The sequence below is a fragment of the Protopterus annectens genome, chromosome 6.part0 (assembly GCF_019279795.1).
Source record: "Protopterus annectens isolate FY-2018-M chromosome 6.part0, PAN1.0, whole genome shotgun sequence".
Taxonomy (NCBI): domain Eukaryota; kingdom Metazoa; phylum Chordata; order Ceratodontiformes; family Protopteridae; genus Protopterus; species Protopterus annectens.
The window spans coordinates 839,779,152-839,802,848 of record NC_056737.1 but is presented as its reverse complement, the minus strand read 5'-3'; the positions used below and the strand labels follow the sequence as shown (position 1 = coordinate 839,802,848).

Sequence of the window (23,697 nt, the reverse complement as noted above, 5' to 3'; positions counted from 1 at the left end):
TGGATGGGAAATTGCATTAGATTTTGTTACTCTTTTCATGGAAAAGCAACTCCAGTAAACATCAGACCTCACTCCACAAGGGCTACAGCCACTACTACAGCTTTCTTACGAGGAGTGGCTACCAAAGATATTTTAGAGGCTGCTACTTGGAGCTCCGTGCATACATTTGCCAAGCATTATAATCTACCTTTATACTCCAGATCCCGAGCAGGTTTTGCCACTGCTGTTTTGCAAGGGATCTTAACTACACCATAAACTCTTAGTGCCTCCTTAGTGCCTCCTCCCCCAGTTTGGCTATGGTATTCTACCCATTTGTTAGGACTGCAGATGCATCCTTGAAGGACATAGTACAGTTTTGTACCTACCATAAATGTAGATGTCCGAGAGGTATGCATCTGCAGTCAGGATTACCCACCCTCCTTCCCCTCTGTGGTACTCCTAGGGTATTTGCCCATCTTGTAGCTAGCTGGGGGAATCTATTATGGTGTATTTGTTTGTATATATGTATATACATGTTATTTCTATTTGCTCTCTATTGTTTGGAAACATTTGCATTTATCCAAATTTAGCCTTCCTAGAGGGCACCTGGCATCTGAGGCAAGAAACACTGAGGAAAATGGTGTCGGCTGATGCCTTTATACCCGCTGAACTGCAGCTATGACGTCGGGTGAAGTGCGACATCAGCCGAGGCCAGACCCAGACTTTGGAATCCGGCCGACCAAAGGGCTGCCTGAGGCCAGGACAACCCATTTGTTAGGACTGCAGATGCATACCTCTCTGACATCTACATTTATGGTAGGTACAAAACTGTACTTTCCTAATGTTCATGGTCCAGTCCATCCAGCTCAAGGATGATTGGATGTGCTCTCTAGTTCTCCAAGATGGGTACTATCATATAAAAATAAGTAATCCAGGTAATGTCTACACTTTCGGCTGGGAGCCAGTAGTTACCAATTCACAGCCCTGCCCTTTGGACCCGCCACAGTCCCAAAGGAGTTTACCAAATGCATGGCAGTGATATCGGCTCACTTGAGGCTCATTCGTTTCCATATCTAGATGATAAGCTTCTCACAACCCCCATCCAAGCATCAGTTTTTCCCAAGACAGGAACTATTTACTCCAGATTTGCAACATTTTGGGTATCTCTGTAAATCTTAACCAATTGAAACTACTTCCAGTATGAAGCCTGAAGTTCAAAGGGACTCTTGAATACTACAAATCAGGTAGTTTCTTTGCCTTGCCACCACATTACATCTTTAAGATGTCCGGTCCAGACAATACTTTCTCACCATTCTCCTCTGACAAGATTAGTGCTACAAGCTCTGGGGTCTATGTCAGCTGACATACTACTGGTTCCTTTAGCACTCTTCTTTATGCATATACTCCAGTGGACCTTGGCTGTTCCGTGGTCCATTTAGTTTGTCTCTATGCTTTACTAAACGACTTAGTCCAATTTGCATTCTTCATATTCATTAGCAGATTCAATCCCACAATCTTTCTAGACAGTTGGTACGCCCTCAGTTGCCACAGTGACCATGGATGCTTCCCAGTTTGGATGGGGAGAGGGCATTTTTTGGGAAAGGCAGTCCAAGGGATTTGGTCCCATCTAGAGACAAATTTGCATATTAACTTTCTAGATGTGAGAGCAGTCCTGGTGTTGCAGCACTTCAGGATGCTGTCTGGTGACTGTTGCAGTTCAAATGGACAACATGTCAGTCTGGTACATCAGCAAGCAAGGACAAACCCAATCTTACCCCCTGTGTAGAGAGGTCATGAGGGTTTGGGAATAGGCAGTCTCTTAAGATTACTTTCTAACTGTGACATGTATCCTGGGGAAAAAAACAATGTATTGGGAGACTAGCTAAGCAGATCTATTGTGATGCTTCACAAGTGGTCTCCCAATCAATCCTGTAGCAAAAGTGACTTTTAGCCGTTGGGGACTACCTTGCTGCAAACTATTTGCCAACCCCCTCATGTGCAGCAAGTACTTAACTCTGATCCCCCTTCAGGAAGAGTCCCTGAGAGATGCTCTTATTCTTGATTGGCGACCTTTTCTCCTTTATGCCTATCCCCTCTTCTCTTGATTCCAAAATTCTTATAGAATGCAAAGAGCTCTGTCATCTTTGTTGCCCCTTTTGGCCTCTGCAGGTGCTTCTTTCTACGGTCTCTCTTGCGATATCCTCCGTGGATACTGGAATCTACTGAGCATCTCCTATCCCAGCCATCAGGAATTCGGCATCCTAATCTTCACGCCCCCAAGTTAACCACATGGGTTTTCCACTTCTGGTAATACAGTCCAGGTTTTCTTCCCCAGTTTGTGATATTTTTGCCTTCCAAAAAGCTTCTACCAAGAAGGTCTACAGAAGCAGGAAATTTTCTATTTGGGCTTTTAAACAGAATATTGACCCTTTTTCAGGCCCAACTTCTACCATTCTTTTTCTAACAACTCTGTTTAAAGAAGGCGCAAGTTTTTCAGCAGTTAAACTTCAGTTGGCAGCCGTATCAACTTTCCATTCAGGAAATGTTTATCTGGCATCTTCGTGTGTAAAGCCTTCATGAAGGGCATTTTTCTTCCCAGACTTACCGACAAGACCCTTCCCCCTCCTTGGGGACCTTACTGTGGGTCAAGGATCAACTCTCAGAAGCAGTTTGAACCATCCAACAAATGTGATAAGAAATTTCTTGCATGGAAAACTGTCTTCTTAGTAGCTGTAACTTCAGTGAAAAGAATTTCTGAACTCCAAGCTCTTTCAGGGAAATCCCCTTACACTATTTTTCCATAAAGGCAGCGTTTCTGTACAGACTGTAACCCTTCCTTTCTTCCTAAAGTGGCATCTGAAAATAACATCACTCAGTCCATTCAGTTGCCAGTCTTTTTCCCAAAATTTTCTGATAAAGGAGAATGTGCTTCATCTCCTTGATGTGTACAGACAACTACAATTTTGTCTTACAGAACAAAACAGTCTAGAAAGTCAGATCAGCTTGTATTTCCATTTTCCCTAATTGCCAAGGTTGAGTGGTATCTAAAGTTATTCTAGCTAAATGGATTACTGACTGCATTTCATTGTTTTATTCTCAAAAAGGACTAAATTTGCCAAAACCTCCTAGAGCTCATTCAACTCTATCCATAGCTGCTTCATCACGTTTTTGGTGAAGGACTTCCATTGACAACATTTGTGCTGCAGCTACTTGGTCAAAGGCTTGTACATTTGTTACACATTACAAGCTGAACATATTAGGAGGCAGAGCTTCCTTTGGTTCGATGGTGCTCTGGCATGTCTGTACATGAGGGCCTCCCGAGGGCTACATAGCTGGGGACTCTGTCGCATTTGTGAGGAAGAATGAGAAGGACATCAGATTTATTAGTTATGTACTCTGTGTAATTTGGCAGCTGTGTTGTCAGTTTTCATTCTTCCTCACTTCCCCTCCCATCTGTCTCCCATCCCTGTTGCTCCTGGAAGTACTTAATAGACTTTAAACTGAGGACAGTCCGGTGCCAACCTACACAGTGTAGTAACCAGGAACTGACTAAAGGCACTTAGACTGTGTTTGGAACCTTACAGTTCCAGGTTTGAGCCCTGTCTTTTCTTTTGTCATTCTTTTCTCTATTGGACAAGTGGGAGATTAGGCAGCAAACTCTATCTGAGGTAGTGGGGACACAATAGGGCATTATGGGTAGAGGAAGGGGCTCGAGAGCTGGATCCAAAGTCTGATGTATGCAGCAGAGTCAGACTCCAGTTGTGAGGAAGGATGAAAATGGACAACACAGATGCCAGGATGTCCTTCAAGAATGCAACTGCAGTCCTTACATATGGGTTGTCCTGCCTCAGGCAGCCCTCGGTCGGCCGGATTCCAAAGTCTGGGTCTGGCGTCGGCTGTTGTAGCCTCTTCCCCGACGTCAGAGCGGCTGGGGTATAAAAGCATCAGCCGAAGCCATCTTCCCCAGTCTTTCTTGCCGCGTGGTGCCTGAAGCAGAAGCAGTTCGCAAGTGCCGGTCGGTCAGCTCCTGTGTTTTACGTATCCGAAGTCATCAAAAAGCTAAGTACCCCGTTGGGGATCTTTTTCTTGCCTCGGCCGATGTCGGAAAAATCTGAAAAAGTTAACTGTTTGTCTTGTGGTAAACAAATACCTCATAAGGACTTCCATTCTTACTGCCTTCCCTGCCTTGGCCCAGACCACGGCGTCTCTGCCTGTGCTTGCTTCAATAAGCGCACACTCAGGCGCCAGGCAGAGTTTGCTGAAGACTTTTTTGGCGATAAATTCTCTTATACCATGCCGTCGGAACAACCGACACCTCATATTTCCAAAAAAACGGAAGGACCGGGACCGACATTCTCGGCCCGCGACTTCCACCGACTCCATGCCAAAAACTACCGCGAGTGCATTGGTCTCTTCTGAGGCGGTTCTTCCACCGCTCCGGACCGACGACACAGCTTTACCGATCACTCCGGCCCCGGATCATGCACTGGTGCCGGTTGTTGATTTTCCTCCAGAAACTGAAGCCCAAGATTTGCCTGAGACCATACCGGTGGACAAGGTTACTCCAGCACGTGGGGCTGCTAGGCCCCCTATGTCTATCAAGGCCTACACGTGTGCTAAGGCTGCTAGCCAGGCTAAGTCTCACCCTCCTAAAGCTTTGCCTCAGCCCACTACTGATAAACAAATCATGACTTTAGCTGCAGATTTAATTTCTTTAATCAGAAGCTCCCAGGCCCATCCTGACAGAGGTTCTCAGCCACCTTCTGACAAAAGGCCCAGGGTTGAGCATACAGACACCCTTTCTTCAGATGAAGCCTCTGGTGACTCTGATCACTCAGATACCCAGGAAGAGTCCTTCCAGGCCTACGAGGATTCTGATGCGGAGGAATCTATTCCCTCTGCATCTCCTCCTGAGGATATTTCTTTTGGGGAAATTCTCCACTCCATGAGAGAGCATTTTCAGTGGCAAGGCCAGGAATTGTCCGACTCCAGGAAACTGCTTCGTACCTTCCTTAAGCTTCCCCAGCATAGGCCTTTAGCTATCCCTCCAGTGTTAGATGTACTGGATGATGTGTACTCAGATTCGAGTGCTTCTCTTGATTCTCTCCCCCCTGCTCCTGTCAAGCCAGACATACTACAGGGTTCCTGTAACTCACAAACATTTCTTTAAGGCCCATTCTGTTGATTTAGAAACAATTTCCCAGGGGCCCAAAGGGGTGGCCACATCCGCGGCCAAAAATCCTTTGCCCTCAGACAGGGAAGCTAGGGCCCTGGAGAGGTGGGGCAAAAAAGTTTATACCTCCACCACACTTGCCATGAGGGCCCTTAATTGCCTTTTTCATATGTTCCAGTATCATGATTTCTTGATGGATGATTTCCAGAAAAAGTTAGCCTCTCCTGAGCCTTTAGATAGAAAGGCCTTGCAGGATTTGGTCCATAACACTCAGCAGGTTAGCAATCATTTTCTTCAATGTGGTTATCATGCATTGGAAGCTTCATGTAGGGCAGCTATGACAGGGGCTGTCATACGTAGACATGCATGGTTGAAAGAACAGGCATTGCCAGATCATGTTAAAGCAAAGCTTCTAGATGCACCTCTGGAAAAACATAAGCTATTTGGTGCTAATGCTCAGGATGTATTGAAAACAATTGAGGAAAAGGCTAAATCAGTGCAAACAGTCAAGGATTTCCTCCAGGTTCAGCCACCTAGGTTCAGCAGGATTTGGCCTTCTAAGAACTGGTCCTTTCCGGACACTGACAAGTTTCAAAGGGGAAAAAACAGGCGTGCCCGAGGAAGAGGGCAATACAGAGGCTCCTACAGGGGACGCCAATGGCAACCGACTAATCAGAGAGGTAGCACAGGGACTACCCCTGCTTCACAGGGGCAATCACAATGACTTGACTTTGACACCGCCGACCAAGGCTCAAAGAGAAGCACCTTTAGGAGGAAAATTATCCTTATTTTCAAAAAATTGGCACATTTTAACAAAGGACAAATGGATTCTGGACATAATAGACCAAGGCTACAGGTTCCACTTCCATACTTTACCAACAAGACGAGGCATGCCAAACCTGCCACAGAATCAAAGGGCAGAGGCATTCGAACAAGTTTCAAAGCCGAGACAAATCAAAGCAATAGAAAAGGTTCCTCCTCAGGAACAAAGCCAGGGATTTTACTCAAGACTGTTCCTTGTTCCAAGAAAAGAAAAGCAATGGAGACCTATACTGGACTTGTCCGCTCTAAACACTTTTCTCATTGTACCAAAATTCAAAGTGCTGACGCTATAGCAACTCCTTCCCATGCTGGGCAAGGATCTTGGCTGGTTACTCTGGACCTCAAGGAGGCATACCTGCATGTCCCAATCAGACAGTTGCAGAAGATACCTCCAATTTCTTGCAGGGTCAGAGCATTATCAATTCTCAGCATTGCCTTTTGGCTTATCTACTGCACCCAGAGTATTCACGAAATGCCTGGCATCAGTAATTGCACACTGCAGACTCCAGGGGATACAAATATACCCTTACCTGGACGACTGCCTTATACAAGCGGACAGCAAGCAAGCCTTGACAAAAAACTTGAATTGTCATTCACTTACTACAGGCTTTGGGATACACAGTCAACTTACAAAAATCAAGACTACTGCCATCCCAACAAATAATTTTTCTAGGAGCCAAACTAGACACAGATTCACAAATGGCTTACCTCACAGAAGAGAAGCAAGAGCAATTACCACATTACTTCAAAAGCCTAGCAAAGCTCACCCAGATGACTGCAAGGAAATTCCTGCAGGCCCTGGGTGTCATGGCATCTTGCATTCTACTGATTCCACTGGCAAGATTACACATGAGAACTACAATGGTACCTAAAAAGTTTATGGTATCAACACAGCCACAACTTAGAAGCAATTATCCCACTCATCCCATGTCTACAAAGGGAATTTTTGTGGTGGGCCCAAGCAAGCCAGTTAAACAAAGGTATGCCTTTCAACAAACCTCAAACAAGCCAAACCATTACAACAGACGCCTCAGACCATGGATGGTGGGGCGCACATGGAGGGCAGATGTATTCAAGGGCAATGGACTCCCCAGGAAGTACATCTACACATCAATCAAAAAGAGATGTTAGCAGTAATGCATGCAATCGAGGCCTTCGGAAAATATCTTCATCAAAGGTCATCTACTAATAAAGACGGACAACACCACTGTTATGTGGTACATAAACAAGCAGGGAGGTACTCATTCGTACCCCCTTTGCAGATTAACAATGACTCTTTGGGAAAAGTCCCTGCAACTGAACATACAGCTGCAATCCCAGTTTGTTCCGGGCAGGGACAGTGTTCTGGCGGACAGTCTAAGCAGAAACATCCTGGATCCGCACGAATGAATGTTGCATCCAGACATTTTTGCACAAATAATTCATGCATGGGGGAGGCCGGACATAGATCTCTTTGCCTCCCACCTCAATCGTCATCTGAAAAAGTTCTGCTCGAGGACACACCATCCACAAGCCTGGAGAATTGATGCTCTCTCATTCAGCTGGAACTCCCTAACAATCTATGCATTCCCACCTCTACCATTAATGACCAAGGTGTTACTGAAGATCAAAGCAGAGCAACCGAAAGGCATCTTAATAGCTCCAGATTGGCCAAGACAGCACTGGTATCCATTACTAAGGAGCATAACTTGCACCAAGCCGTGGCCCCTGCCTCAATGGCCTCCACTCTTGAAACGGCACAATTACAGGACGGTTCATCCCAACCTGCAAACTCTGCAGCTGACAGCTTGGAGGGTCCCATGATTTCTCCCCATATCTCTCTCACCAAGGAAGTTAAACGGATATTATTGGAAGCACGCAGACCTTCCACCAGAAAGACTTATTCAGCCAAATGGAAGAGATTCAACACCTGGAATACCAACAAGGGAATGGATGCATCAGTTTTGAGCATCCCACAGATATTGGAGTACTTGGCAGACATGCTGCATAATGGACTTTCCTATTCTTCCATAAAAATACACGCTTCAGCAATTTCAGCCAATTACAACACTGATCCACCTGTGTTTTCACATCCTTTGCTAAGACAATTCCTAAGAGGGATAAAGAATATCAAACCTCCCAGAAAACCACCAGTGCCTGCATGGGACCTCAATTTCGTGTTGGAAAAATTAACTCTTCCTCCTTCTGAACCAGCAGCATCTTCAGAATTGCAATTTCTTTCCTGGAAAACAGTTTTCCTGTTGGCAATTACCTCAGCAAGAAGAGTTTCAGAGATACAGGCCCTCATGGCAGTACCTCCATTCCTCATTTTTCATCAGGACAGGGTTTCTTTAAGAACCAATCCTTCTTTTATGCCAAAAGTGATATCCAGGGTGTCTCTGAATCAAGCAATTCACCTGCCTACTTTCTTCCCCAATTCTCAAAATAAAGGGAAAAAGCTGCTGCACACTTTGGACATTCAGACAACTGCGCTACTACTTGGACAGAACAAAGGCCAGCAGAAAGTCTGACCAACTTTTTGTAGCATACGCTCCTGGAGTGCAAGGAAAGGCAATTTCCAAGCAAACAATTTCAAAATGGATTGGACATTGCATCAGATTCTGCTATTCTTTCCATGGAAAGGGTGTGCCAGCCAATATCAGGCCACACTCCACCAGAGCTACAGCCACCTCCACAGCCTTCCTAAGAGGGGTGGCTACAAAGGACATTCTAGAAGCTGCTACATGGAGCTCCATGCATACATTTTCCAAGCACTACAACCTGCCTTTATATTCCAGATCCCGAGCAGGCTTTGCTTCGGCAGTCCTGCAGGGCATTTTGGCTACACCATCTTTATCTTGGAGCCTACCACCCCCAGCTTGGCTATGGTATTCAACCCATATGTAAGGACCGCAGTTGCATTCTTGAAGGACATGGTACAGTTTTGTACCTACCATAAATGTAGATGTCCGATAGATATGCAACTGCATTCAGGTTTTCCCTCCCTCCTACCCCTCTGTGTATTGGGTCCACTTCCCTCCTTTTATACTTAGCTGGGGATATCTGTTATGGTGGATCTGTTTATTACTATTGTGTATGTCTGGAAATTTTATCCAGTTCTAAATTTAGCCTTCCTTGGAGGGCACCTGGCATCTGGGGCAAGAAACACTGAGGAAGATGGCGTTGGCTGATGCTTTTATACCCCAGCTGCTCTGACGTCGGGGAGGAGGCAACAGCCGATGCCGGACCCAGACTTTGGAATCCGGCCGACCGAGGGCTGCCTGAGGCAGGACAACCCATATGTAAGGACTGCAGTTGCATATCTATCGGACATCTACATTTATGGTAGGTACACAACTGTACTTTATGGTGAGTACATAACTAATAATTTTTGTACTTGGTTACTACACAGTTTAGTCTTTATCAGGTGTTTTACCTTGCATTTTAACTGCTGCTATCCCCTAAGGCTAAGTGCAGGGTTTTTCATGTCACATACATTTTCCATACTTGCATGTAAGCAGTAAATGTCTTGTGTTCAAGAAGTTTCATTGACTGAAAAACATTTTGTGCAGCCACAGCTGAACAGTAGTACGAAAAGCTAATGTGCCATGCTGTTTGGCTGTGCCGAGTGTAATAGGGCCTGGGCAATGAACTTGCACTTAATCTAGTGATTAAACCTTTTTGTGGAAAGTTGGACGTCCATTCAATATCTTAGCCAGGCTGAATAATGTTTTGAAAGTATGAACATAATCTGTTGCAGTATTCTTCACAGTAGGGATCTGCGAAGGATAGCCCAGCGTCCAGCCAGCATAACAAAGCCTTTAGGTTTTCTATGTGCCGAATGTCATATGTATACTTCTCATACAGAATGTAGGGCGTAAAATTTATGTACGAATGCAGTTACCCAGAGCTTTGCCACCAGTCTGAATGCTGTTTTGTTGGTCTGAAAGTCCTTTTGCTGTGCTGTATACCTAGACCCCACTGGGAGACTTAACTAGTGCCCCCCCCCCATTGTTCTTTTTTGGTTACCTAGAGTCCGTCATCCAAGAAGGGAAAATGTCAGTTTGGTGGCATATTCTCTAAGGATAATCATGACAGTGATTGCTGCTGCCTGGGTGCTTCCCACGACCATGGATCTTGTAGCATTTACACTTAAGACGTAGTCTGTCTTCCCTGGCCATCTGTCTTGAGAACAAGAGGTTAAAATGTTAGCTATGGGTAGCATGGCAGAATCTTCTAACCATGAGGTCCTATTAAGCAAGATGCCCACCAAGAAATCTCAGCCAGATTCTTTAGCTGTCTAGCCTGCACCAGATGCTTCTCTACAATCTGGTGAAAGCTCTGTAGGCCCTCCGATGTCTACATCGAATTCCTCTGCCAGGCCCTCTTTGGAAGCCAGCATGGATCCTTCCATTCAAATCTCCTCAGACTTTTCAGGTGTCTGTCCTAAATGTCGAGGGGGAAACGTAGTTGATAACCTCTGAGGGGCACTAGAGGGATTCTGTAGATTCTGGTCAGGGAAGAGGTTCTGGGTACTGTTACTGAATTTTAAGGATCGAAATCTCTGGTGTGTTAGGGCTGCCATCCCTACTGAGAGAAAGCAAAATAAGTATACTTATGCCCTAAGGATCCTCTGAGGGAATGGCAGTCACTTGCTCAGGGTCTGTTTAATGCCTTAATGGCCATGAAGCTTCCCAACAGGTTTCTGTGCCTACTCCTCCTAGGATGACTACTTCTAGATGGGCTAGGGAACCAGATTCCTCAGATGATTCAGTCTGATGATGGGTCCCTGCCCTACTCTTCCCAGATGCTTTTGCCTTATGGCTCTGAGTCAAGAGTCCTGAGTTTCCTTTTGAGGAATTGTCTTTAGGAGACATTGTAGCTAGAATGATGGAGTACTTTTAAGTGAGATTCTTCTCAAGTGTTTGATATTCAGAAAATGTATTATAAACTGCTTCAGGTGGCCACAAACTTTCTACAGTACCTCCTGTGGTGGCTGCTTTTAGACATCTTATATCTGTCTCCGTCTCCCTATTTTCCGGCATCTGCTCCAAAAAAAATCTCACCAGTTCTGTAAGGTTCCTGACAATTGTCAGTTGTGTCCTGCTGACCCTGCTGTGGTGTCTGTCTTTTTTGACATACCTTCTAAATTTTTGGCCTCTTCCAAACTTCTACTTTCAGATGAAGATAGGGCAATGAAGAGAATTTGCTTTGTCCTTTCTGGCCATCAGTTACTACATGACCATATATGCTCTAGTCTTGATAGCCAGGTTTGTCATGTTTTTTCCGATCAGGCAGCCTGGTCAGGTCACCATATTGCAGGAAGGGTGGTAGGTGAGCTGCTCCTGCTGTCTTCTCAGGCTTCTGTGGCTTGGAAGCTTTCTTTATCTGACAAGCTTGCTTCTCTGACATCTTATGCCCTCTACTCTTCGGTCAGGTTCCCTTGTCCCCTTGACTTATCCCTCTGTCTTCCAAACTGGCATATTATCCCTCTAAATCCTGGGTTCTGTCATCGCCAGGGTTATTTCATGGTGTGGCAGTCTCTTCCCTTTTTCAGGGATTCCTCAACCATCTTTGGAACACCTTCATTTCCTGGAGGTCCTTGGGTCTCCAGTTAGGAAAGGGATTTTACTCTGGGATTTTCCTAGTCCCTTGAAAGGAGGGCACTTGGAGACGTGTTTTGGATCTCTCCTTGTTCAGCACTTTTTCTCAAGGTTCCTTCTCTTCGGATGCCTGTTCTTCAAATTCTTTTGTCTTGTTCTATCCCAGGATTTACTGATGTCCTTGCATCTGAAGGATGCTTACCTTCAGATTCCTATTCACTTTTATCACGGAGTTTGCGTTTCTTTAATCACCCTCCATTTTTAGTTCTCTGCTTTGCCCTTTGGCCTTCCTACTGCCCCAAGGGTATTCACAAAATGCCTGTCTCGTGTTGTTTTCTGCAGGCCTCAAGGCATTCAGATTTTTCCTTCTCCAGATGGCCTGTTGCTTCAGGTACCTTTTCTTAGCCTTCTGTTATGAAATTTGGAATTCGCCATGTCTCCAAAAGTCTGAGGTTCAGTATCAACTTTCAAAGGTCTGTTGTGACTCTCTCAGGATCATGTGCATTTGGGTTACAGGATTCAGATGCTGCCAATGTTGGTTGCTTTTCCACCTCCAAAAGTTCTGTCCTTGACAGCTTTCTTTCAGTTTATTCTTCCTCTGCCTGCTGTTCCACCCATAGTTTGTTTGAGCCCTGGGATTCATGGGCTCATTTATTCCAGTGATCCCTCTTGCCAGACTGCACACGCAGAAGCTTCAGTGATACCTCACGTCAGTTTGTCTTCAGCATTGCCACCCTCTGGATTTGTGTCCTCCTTCCTGGTCTAAAGCGGGAATTTGAGTGGTAGATTCAGCAACTTTCTTTCAACCCAGGCCTGCCCTTTCAGCCTTAGATTTCTTAAGAACTTTTCACTGACTTTTCAAACATGTGATGGTGGGGGCTTCCTGTGGTCCCCTTAAAGTTCCAGGTCTTTGACCCCCTCCATCAGAAATCAGGCCATGTAAACATAAGAGATCAGATCTTTGATTCTGGCCCTTGAGACTTTTCACCCCATGCTTTCTCCAGGCCCGCTGAAGGTTTACACGGACAACACCCCAGTGATGTGGTATGTCAGCAAGCAGGGGGGCATAAAGTCTTACTCCCTCAGGCCTCTGATCTGACTGTCCATTATCAGTTAACTCAGGCAGTATAATCGAGTGGCAGATACCTTGAACAGGTCCAAACACAGGCTCATGAATGGATGCTTCACAGAGATGTATTTCTGGGCATAGTCCATCGGTAGAGTATTCTCTGGTAGATCTTTTTGCCTCCCTTTGAACAGGCAGTTCTCCTTTTCCAGAGTGCTATCCCATCTGGCATGGAAGATTGGTGCCCTTTTCCTCGGATGGAGATGTTTCCCTATGCCTTCCCTCCCCTTTCCCTTCTTCCAAGAATCCTGCAAAAGTCTTGAGACTCCCTTTTGTCCAAGACAGGACTGATTCCCCTTAATATACCTGGTCATGAGCAGTCATCACAAGAAACCTTACTGGTTGGACCTCCTCATACTGGACAAAGGATCACTCATCCATCGTCACTTGTCCACTCTGCAACTGGCACTGTGAATGATAGGGTATTGATCCTTTTTAGGCACCTCTTTTCTGAGGACATGCTCAGTTTTTGCAGGAGGCAAGAAAACTGCAACCACCAAAAAGTCTAATGTTCAGATGCAAGAGATTTTCTGTCTGGTCTCATGTTCATAACCAGGAATCTTTTTTTAGTAGAGGTCCCTGTGGTCTCTACTATTTGTGAGTTGCGCCAGCCTTGTTTGGCTTATTCTTCTGTAAAGGCCCATTTGCCAGCTATTTCTGCCCGTCTGCCCTTCAGTCCTCCTTTTGCTTCTTGATTTGAGGTCAGTCTATTTCTTAAAGGCATCCCGCATATTAAGGAAGCCTATTCCTCCTCCTTGGACTGTCATTTTGTTTTAGAAAGGTTGACCAAGACTACTTTTGAGCCTGAAGGTTCAGATGTTCTTCATCTCACATTGCTGCAGTCCTTACACTTGGGTAGTCCGCTGTCCTCGGTCGGCCCGAATATCAAAGTATAAGGCTGACGTCGGTCAAGGCGCATTTGACTGACATCAGGACGTCAGGGTACAAATGCGCATGACCGACGTCATATCCTCAGTCTTTTTTGCCGCATGGTCCGATGCAGAAGCAGCGTTGCAAGTGCCGGTTGGCGTTCTGAAATTGTTCGATTTCGGAGTTTCAGACAGAGTCAAAGTTGGTTAAGTACCCCGTTGGGGAATATTTTAGTTTTTTCTTGCCTCAGTGGTTTACCGGATGTCAGAAAAAGTGAATAATTGTATTTCTTGTGGGAAACAGATACCGCATAGAGACTATCATACTTTGTGTATTCCTTGTTTAGGGCCTGAGCACGACGTTGTTGGGTGTCGCTCTTGTGCTAGATTCAATAAGCGCACTATAAAGAGAAGGTTAGATTGTGCCAGGTTAGTCTTCGGGAAGCGGTGCAATTATAAAATGCCGTCGGATGCTCCGACGCCCGCTTCTTCGAAGAAGCGCAAGGACAAAGCAGTTAAGCCTAGGCTAGAAGAACCGTCTGTACCGGACGCCGGTTCTTTAGAGGTGTTGGTGGAGCCGGTGGTTCCACCGGAGGTTTCTTTGGGATCCCAGGGAGAGACTTTGTTATTGCAGGATGTGGCCTCTCAGGAGGCAGGTCAGGCTGATGGGGCTTCTCAGGTTACTGTACTCCCCTCCCTTCCTAGGGTGGTTAGGCCCTCTCCTTCTGTTTCCAAGTCTTCTCCCAGAGGCAGGCCAGGTTTAGCTTCAGTTGGTGTCACCCCTAGTTCTTCAGGAACTGTGCCCAAGAAGCATATGCTTAAAATGGCAGAAGATTTGATTACTTTGATTAGGGGTTCTTTGCCCCCTCCTGATAAGAGACCTAGGGTGGAGCCTGAGCTAGGGAGTTTTGAGCAGGCTTCGGATGTTTCAGAGTCTTCGGCTGAAGACTTGCAGGAGTATTCCCCTTATTCTGATTCTGATGTGGATGATTCTACTCCTTCTGCTTCTCCTCCTGAGGATTTTTCTTTTTCAGAAACTCTTCATTCCATGAGGGAGCATTTTAAGTGGGAAGGTGAGGACTTCTCTGATTCCAGGAAAAGGCTTAGGGAATTTTGTTATTACCCCAGCATAGGCCTTTGGCTATACCTCCTGTTTTGGATGTGGTGGAAGATGTTTTTACAGAGGCTTCTCTTAATCCTGATTCTTTGCCTCCTGCTCCTGTTAAACCGGATAGGTATTACAGGGTGCCTGAAGCTCATAAGTATCTTCTTAAGAGTCCTAGGGCAGACCCAGAAACTGTTAGTCAGGGGCCTAAAGGTGTTAAGGCTTCTGTTGTCAAGAATCCGGTTCCTACAGATAAAGAGGTCAGGGCCTTGGATAGATGGGGAAAGAAAGTTTATACTTCTTCCACTCTAGCTATGAGGGCTTTGAATTGCCAGTTTCACATGTTGAAATACCAAAATTATCTCCTTTCTCAATTGAAGTCTAAGGTTGATGCTCTGGCGGAAGGTATTGATTGTAAAGAGTTACAAGATTTAGTACATGTTTCTGAACAGGTGGGTAAGCATTCTTTGCAATGTGGTTTTGATGCTGTACAGGCCTCGTCTAGGGTGGCTGCCACTGGGTCAGTTCTTCGCAGGCACGCCTGGCTGAGGATCAGAATTTATCTGACCATGTTAAAACAAGGATTTTAGATGCTCCTTTACAATCTGATGTGTTGTTTGGTTCTCCTGTTGAGGCAGTTTTAAAGAAAATGGAAGACAAGGCTAAGTCTATGCAAACTGTTAAAGATTTTTTGCAGGTTCAGCCTCCAAAGTTTAGTAGAAATTGGCCTACTAAGGGGTGGACGTATCCTTCTTATGATTCCCAGTCTAGGGGTAGATCTAGACGTGGCAGGGGCAGAGCACAGGGCTCTTTCAGGCCTAGAACAGGGAGTTCTCCTGCACAGTCTTTGGGTGAGGGCAGGGGTCAGTCCTTTCGTAAACAGACCCAATGACCTACCTTTTCAGCTGCCAGAACCTTCTCGTCTGGCAGCACCTTTGGGAGGAAGGTTGGCACTTTTCAAAGAAAATTGGAGTTTAATTACCCAAGACAGATGGGTATTGGATATCATTTACCACGGTTACAGGTTTTATTTCCATACCTTGCCTCCTTTCAAAGGCATGCCAGACGTTCCTCCTCAACAAAGAATAGAGGCTCACAAGCAAATTTCTCTGTTACTCCAAATAGGGGCCATACAGCCGGTCCCTATGCCAGAAGTGGGCCTAGGATTTTATTCTCGCCTGTTCCTAGTACCAAAGAAGGGGAACACGTGGAGACCAATTTTGGACTTATCTATCCTCAACACTTATCTGGACATTCCCAGGTTCAAAATGTTGACGTTACAGCAGCTTTTACCTCTGCTGGGCAAAGATCATTGGATGGTGACTTTGGATCTCAAGGAGGCTTATCTTCATGTTCCTATCAGACTGAGTTGCAGGAAGTATCTGCATTTTCGAGCTGGGACTTCTCATTATCAGTTCTCTGCATTGCCCTTTGGCTTATCTACTGCGCCCAGAGTGTTCACGAAGGTTCTGGCTCCAGTGATAGCTTTCCTCAGGTTAAAAGGAATACAGATCTATCCTTATTTGGACGATTGCCTGATTCTGGCTCAAGGAAGGGACGAGCTTCTTCATCATTTGGATTATGTGATAGCAGTGCTAAGATGCCTGGGGTATTCTGTGAACGAAATAAAGTCCAGTCTAGTACCCTCTCAGGACATGTGCTTTCTGGGTGTGAGACTGAATACAGCATCCCAGATGGCCTTTTTGACCCCGGACAAACAAAAGAATCTTTCCCTTTACTTTCATCAGTTGTCTCATCAGTCCAGGCTGACTGCAAGGACAGTCCTTCAAGCCTTGGGGTTCATGGCATCTTGTATTCTGGTGCTTCCCAATGCCAAACTGCATATGAGGAAGCTGCAATGGTATCTCAAAAATGTATGGACACAGCACTGCCAGGATTTGGACACTGTCATTCAAATAATACCTTGCATTTGAAAGGAATTGTTGTGGTGGGCTCAGGAATGTCACCTAAACAAGGGACTCTCTGTGACCCGGCCAGAGGCGAGTCAGATTCTAATGACAGATGCCTCAGACAAAGCTTGGGGAGCTCATCTGAATGGAAAGTGGATACAAGACAAGTGGCCTGCCAGACTACAACATCTACATATCAACTTGAAAGAGATGTTAGCAGTCCAGTTTGCATTAATAGCTTTCAAAGATTTACTTCTTCCAGGGCAGGTGTTGATTCTAACAGACAACACAACTGTCATGTGGTACATCAACAAGCAAGGCGGGACACATTCTTATCCTCTATGCAGACAAGCAATGATTTTGTGGGAGACTGCTCTCAGTTTACAGCTAAATCTTCAGGCAAGGTTTCTGCCGGGAACACAGAACTCCTTAGCAGATGTGTTGAGCAGACAAATTATGGATCCCCACGAGTGGAAATTGGATCCTCATGTATTTCAGAAATTGACAGTGTCATGGGGAACTCCAGACATAGATCTGTTCGCTTCTCCACTAAACCACCAGCTGCCAAAGTTTTGCACAAAAAGGTTTCATCCCACAGCTTGGAAAGTGGATGCTCTTTCCTTCAATTGGAGCAATCTTCATGTGTATGCCTTTCCGCCTCTGCCTCTCCTCCCAAAGGTACTACTAAAGGCCAGACAAGACAAGCCAAGGATGATTTTGATAGCTCCAGATTGGCCTCGACAGCATTGGTACCCATTACTGAGAAGCCTGGTACGGAAGCCTCCATGGCCTTTGCCTTCGATTCCACACCTGTTGTCTCAGGAGGACAGTCATTTGCTCAATGTCAAGCTTCACTGTCTGCACCTAACAGCCTGGCATATTCTGTTTTGAACCATAGTGGGCCTCCACTTCCACAGCAAGTTTTGAATGTTATTTTGGAAGCTAGAAGGCCAAGTACAAGGAAAGTGTACGCAGATAAATGGAAGAGATTTTTATTTTGGAGTGCAGCAAAGGATTTTGATGTTTCTGAGCCTAATTTAAGTGTGGCTCTTCAATATCTTACTGAGTTACTGGACAAAGGTTTGTCCTTCTCTTCTATTAAGGTTCATGCTGCAGCAATTTCGGCTCACTATGATTGTGACCCACCATTGTTTTCTCATCCTTTGTTCAAGCAATTTCTTGGAGGGCAAAGAATACAAGACCCCCACGAAGAGCTCCTACTCCTGCTTGGGATCTCAATTTTGTGTTGGAGAAACTCACTCTACAACCTTTTGAGCCTGCAGCTACTACTGAATTAAAGTTTTTATCATGGAAGACTGCTTTTTTGTTGGCTATTACCTCTGCAAGAAGGGTTTCTGAGTTGCAGGCCCTTATGGCGGTTGAGCCTTTCTTAATTTTCCATAAGGATAGGGTATCTTTATGTACTAATCCTTCCTTTATGCCTAAAGTGGTTTCTAGTGTGGCTTTAAACCAAACTATTAATTTGCCTACTTTTTATGCAAATCCCCAAAATAAAGGGGAAAAGATTTTGCACACTTTAGATGTACACAGGCAGTTGCGATATTATTTGGACAGAACTAAAGGGTTCAGGCAGTCTCAGCAGTTATTTGTTTCTTTTGCTTTGAGTTCTCAGGGCAAGCCTGTGTCAAAACAAACTATTTCTAAGTGGATTGGGTTTTGCATTGCTTTCTGTTGTTCCCATCATGGCAAGGAGATTCCAGCTGGGATTAGGCCTCATTCCACTAGGGCTACTGCCACTTCGACAGCTTTTGTGAGGGGGGTGGCAACTAAGGATATTTTGGAGGCAGCTACTTGGAGTTCAGTGCATACTTTCTCTAGGCATTATCACCTACCACTTTACTCTAAATCCAGGGCTGGTTTTGCCACTGCTGTTTTGCAAGGCATTTTGGCAGCTCCTGCTTCCTTATAGTTTGGCCATCCTCCCTTACCTCTGCTTTGGGATTCTACCCAAGTGTAAGGACTGCAGCAATGTGAGATGAAGAACATAGTACAGTTTTGTACCTACCATAAATGTAGATGTTCGAAGATCCACATTGCTGTAGTCCAATTTACCCTCCCTCCTTCCCCTCTGTAGTTAGAGGCGGTTGTGTGGGTTGGGTTGTCAATATGAGGTATATTGTATATATTGTACATATTTTTAGTGCTAGGATGGTTGGTTGTTTGTTTGCTGTCTTTTGGTTTTGACCTTTATTTTTAGGGTCTTCTGACATCTGGGGCAAGAAAAGACTGAGGATATGACGTCGGTCATGCGCATTTGTACCCTGACGTCCTGATGTCCGTCAAATGCGCCTTGACCGACGTCAGCCTTATACTTTGATATTCGGGCCGACCGAGGACAGCTGACTACCCAAGTGTAAGGACTGCAGCAATGTGGTTCTTCGAACATCTACATTTATGGTAGGTACAAAACTGTACTTTTCTCCATCACTGTACCTGTAAGACTGTCTTATTGCTCTTACTTCTGCTCCAGAGGGTTTGAGCTTCAGTCCCTTATGGATATCCATCCTTATTTGTTTTTTCAGAGGGTCAGGGTGTGCATTCGTAATGTTTTTATGCCCAAGGTGGCCAATGAATTGTCTGAATCAGGCAGTTCAGCTCACTTCTTTTTTCCTTTTCCACAGTGTGCTAAAGCGAGGGTACTAAATACTTGTGATTTCCACAGAGCTGAGGTATTTGGATAAAACTAAGGCCATTCATAAATCTGAACAGCTTTTTTGTTCATCCCAGGACATTGGGTTTGGCTGTTTCTAAGCAAACAATCTCCTCCTGGATATTGAAATCCATTTCTTACTTTATTCTTTTCATGGCAAATGTTTACTTTCATTAGAACTCACTCCACTAGGGCTGTTGCCTCTTCTGGTGCTTTCTTCAAGGGGTTGGACACCAGTTCCATCCTTGAAGCAGCTACTTGGTCTAAAATGCATACCTTTTACTAAGAATTATAAGTTGTCTGTGGGTTATAGGGCAGAGTAGGTTTTAATTGAGCCATTCTCCATGGGTTTGTTGAAGGCTCTTCCCAGCCTTCCACTTACCATTTTTTTTGTACTCCTTCCCTGAAGAATACTGCAACAGTAATATAGAAGGTCTAGTTGTGTAAAATGTTAACATAACAGATGTGTTCACTGTTGCAGTATTTGCTCCCTCCAGACCCCTTTTTTCTATTTTTGTACTAGGTTTTTGTTCCCCTCTTGGCCTTTTCCATCTGCATTTTCTTCGTGGATGCGCATAACCTTTTTGTCCTATGGAGACTGCTCTCTTTTGGGGCAATTCAGTTCTGGGTAACATTGCCTGTACTTCATCTTTATGCCCTATGCCCTGTACAGACAGCATACGTGTGACATGTGTTTACAAGATCTAAAGGCTTTGGTATACTGGCTGGACATTGGGCTGTCTGTGGCAGGAAATGCTTACTGTGAAGAATACTGCCAACAGTGAAGAGGATATCTATCATTGTTGTAGGAGTTTACACAGCTGTACTATATACTGAAAAAATCTGTTTCATTATGTTTGGAAGGTACAGTCGTACATGCAGAGAAGCAAAACTGCAAGTCTATATTTTAATGACATCTGTTAAACTGATTTTATATTTTCAAATTGTTCCTAGGTTGCAATAAAAATAATTGACAAAACACAGCTGAATCCTACTAGTCTTCAAAAGGTAGGGAAGCAGATTTATTCCAGTTGATATTTTAGTATGCTATGTTTTTTGAAGTGTAGATGCTGTATAGAAGATGTAGTATTGCACATCCATTGTAGGTAATGCACCATGTAGCAGGCTGTAATTTTCTTCTGCTGTTTGATTTGTCTGCCACCTTGGGTTTGAATCCTGATTGACTTTTGCATGAATGTAAATACCATCTTTTTTCACCAAACTTCACTGTTGCTTATATATGGAGTGAGCTTAACATTAAATAGATAATGGAATGGATCAGCCCATTAAATATTTAACATAGAATGCCACCGCATGCTTGAATTTGGTTTTATCCCACACTTCCCTCAAGTACCATTATATGTGGAGGTCTTACCAGCACAATGTAAAAATAGCTAATTTTGGTGATTCTTCCTTTCACTCCAGACTTGTCCTCTGGCTTGCTGTTAAATATTGTGCCATGAGAGTGCTGAATTCCCATTACATTTTGTTACATTTGATTAGGAAGTGTGTACTAAGTTTCACCACTTGGTACCCTGGGTTGTAACTTTGTATTGAACAGTGCTCTAGAGAAGTAAAATAAGTCTTGTGCTTTGCACTTAAAATGTTGCATTATATTAGACTGCATAAAGTTGTGTCTTTTGGCTTATCCCGGTTAGGGGTCGCCACAGCGAAACTTCGATCCGCTAATGTTTGGTAGTGGATTTTTACATGCCGAGTTACTAGCCCTGATGCACAACCTTTAGCGAAGGCACGCCCATTCACGCATGCCTCCACACAGAAGACGTTCTAGCTGAGAATCGAACGCGACACCGTATTTCTGTGAGGCGACAACGCTACCGCATCACCAAGTGGTTGAAGTAATTTTTTTCTCTTTCCTGCCCATTTGTGTGTGTGAGCTGTAAAGGTACTACTGATTCACACCCTGGATTCTCTAGCTGTTTTCAGATGACACTGCCCTCTCAAAAGCATCTGGGGATTTGCAACCAGTCATCCAGTTGGACAGTCTCTTCTGTGTTCTCCACAACTCTGTCTTTTGGGGTGATGGTGAATTTCCTCAGGTTCATGTGTAAGTGAAGGTCCTTAATAAATTGAATACTGCCTAGCTGCATATTGCCCTTTCATCCCTTATATTTTTCTCAGTCCCCATCCCCCAACTGCCTTCCCCGTTTGTCTGCTTCAGTTGTCTTTTTTCTGCCATGTAATAGTTTGTGCACCCATGTCATATTGCATGTTTTCTCCTTGTGTCTAATGCATACTTGATAAGTAATTTCAGATGTGCTATTTTCCCTTCACCCTTTGATGTTCATAGCCTTCTACTTTTCCATTTCATTTTCCTTGCACTCTGTCCAGAATGCAGACTGTATTGAACTTGTGGTCTCAACAGTTTGTGATATGTTTGACAATATTGTGTTGGCTGATGTGACAGACAGATCTAGGTCCTTTTTGACATTTGTGCCATAGTCTAACATCATTTAACATGTGACTTTCAGGTTGTACATAATACAAAACCTTTAATTTTTATGCTCCTGTGCAGTGGAGTATTGTGCTGGTGTAGGCTTCTAAGAGTTTGTGAAGCTATGTTAATGTCGCATTTTTTTGTATAATTTTCTTGGCAGAATGTATGCAGCCATCCAGGTTGCTTGATATAGTTGGCAAAATAAATGTGTAAACTAAACAGGATTTATTTTTGGTCTCATCTTTGGAAAGCTAATTTTGTACTTGTGGAGAACATGTATGTTGTTGGGGTAATTTGTATATCTTTCAGTTTTTACAGCAGTTCTATAACTTCCAACAGTTTCTGCAGTTACTGGGCTTATAGTAATACAATGCTTATTATGTGATGGAATGAAGAGTTTCATGAAGGACACATAGCAGGAAGCAGTTTCCAAAAATTATAAGTCCTATTCACACTTATGGTTGTGTTAGCAGGATCCTGCAAAACTGTCATAATGCTACTCGCAAAACATACTGGAAAGGCAAGACTGCCTTAGGTAATGGATCAAAATGGATATTTTGATTCATAAAAATCCTAGCGTTCTTCATTTAGAATTTGTGTAGTTCAAATGTCCCATGCATGTAGAAGCAGATTTACTGTCGAGTAAAGATCATAAGGTAGATTTCTTAGCCCACTGCCGTATACAGATTTAACTTTTGGATCATGTTTTACATGATGGCAGAATTCTTCCCATCCATGTTAAGCATTTTACACCTATCTTTGAATTCTTGTTTGCAGCTTATTCAGGAATTACCAAACCCTCCCCCAGTCAAAGAAACCATCGTAAAAAAACTTTCCAAAGCAAACTTCAAACTACTTGCGTCATAAGTGGAAAGCTTCACTAGCCCCCTGCAGAAGGATACTGATATCCAGGATGCAGAATCCTACACCAAGGCACTTTATATACATCTTCAGGATTGCATGGACCGTGCTATCCCAAATAAAACCAAGACTCCTTCCTCAAGCAAGAAGAAACCAGTCTGGTGGACCCCAGCCTTAAGCAAACTATACAATAAAAGGAGGAGACTTGTACAAACAAAAAAAGGCCAAATCTCAAGTAGAAAAATCTTTCCTGATCAGCTTTAGTAAGAAATTGAGGGCCCTCAGTCAACTAAAGCCAATTTCGAAAAAGTTGTCAAGGATGCCAGGGATAACCATAAGGCCTTCTATGGTTACGTCAAAAACCTAAATGGCAACGCTCGGGTCTGTTCTGAGCTAGTACAAAATGGAACAAAATACACTGACCCCACTGACATTACCAACATCTTGGCTGACAGGTTCATTGCAAATCTCCCCCCACCACCACCACCACCAACAGGGCCTACTACTATTCCAAGGGATTGTGTAACTCCAATTATTACTGATAAGTTGGTTAATAAGGCTCTATCAAAAGCTAAAAACACTGCCTCCATGGGACCAGATGGTGTCCCGGGCTGTCATACGTGAGCTCCAAAATGAATTAACCCCACATCTGAATACCCTGTTCAGTCTCAGCCTCTCGACAGGATATGTGCCCATAGAATGGTGCATAGCAACGGTGGTTCTGCTGCACAAGGGTGGGCCTACAACCGACCCTGGGAACTACCGACCAATAAGCCTGACCAGTCTGATCTGTAAGGCAATGGAGCGAATCATTATGGAACTCATAAATGGAGAGATTGGGAGCCTCCAAACACTTGACCCCACACAGTTCGGCTTCAAGGGCAGATCATGTCTCCTGAACCTGGTGGACGACTTTGAGACGGTTACTCAGGCTATAGATAAGGGAAAGGAGGTGCACACGGCTTACCTTGACCTTGCTAAAGCATTTGACACCATTCCCCATTCGGGTAAACTCACCAGCCTGGGCATAAACCCTTGCATCACTAGATGGACCACAAACTGGCTCTCAGATCCCACAAAGTAAGAATAGCGGGATCTATGTCCGAATCCAGACCAGTAACGAGCGGTGTGCCTCAGGCTC

At 44.4% G+C, this 23,697-nt stretch overlaps 1 protein-coding gene across 1 annotated transcript in view; it reads left to right on the top strand.

Annotated features, from left to right (window-relative positions):
• MARK3 (microtubule affinity regulating kinase 3) overlaps nucleotides 1-23,697 on the top strand; it is a gene marked incomplete in the record, with an annotated part of 2,430,063 nt that overhangs the window by 457,559 nt on the left and 1,948,807 nt on the right. Inside the window, 1 exon segment of the mRNA XM_044074521.1 lies at nucleotides 20,192-20,245. Within this exon segment, the coding sequence (XP_043930456.1) occupies nucleotides 20,192-20,245 (54 nt within the window).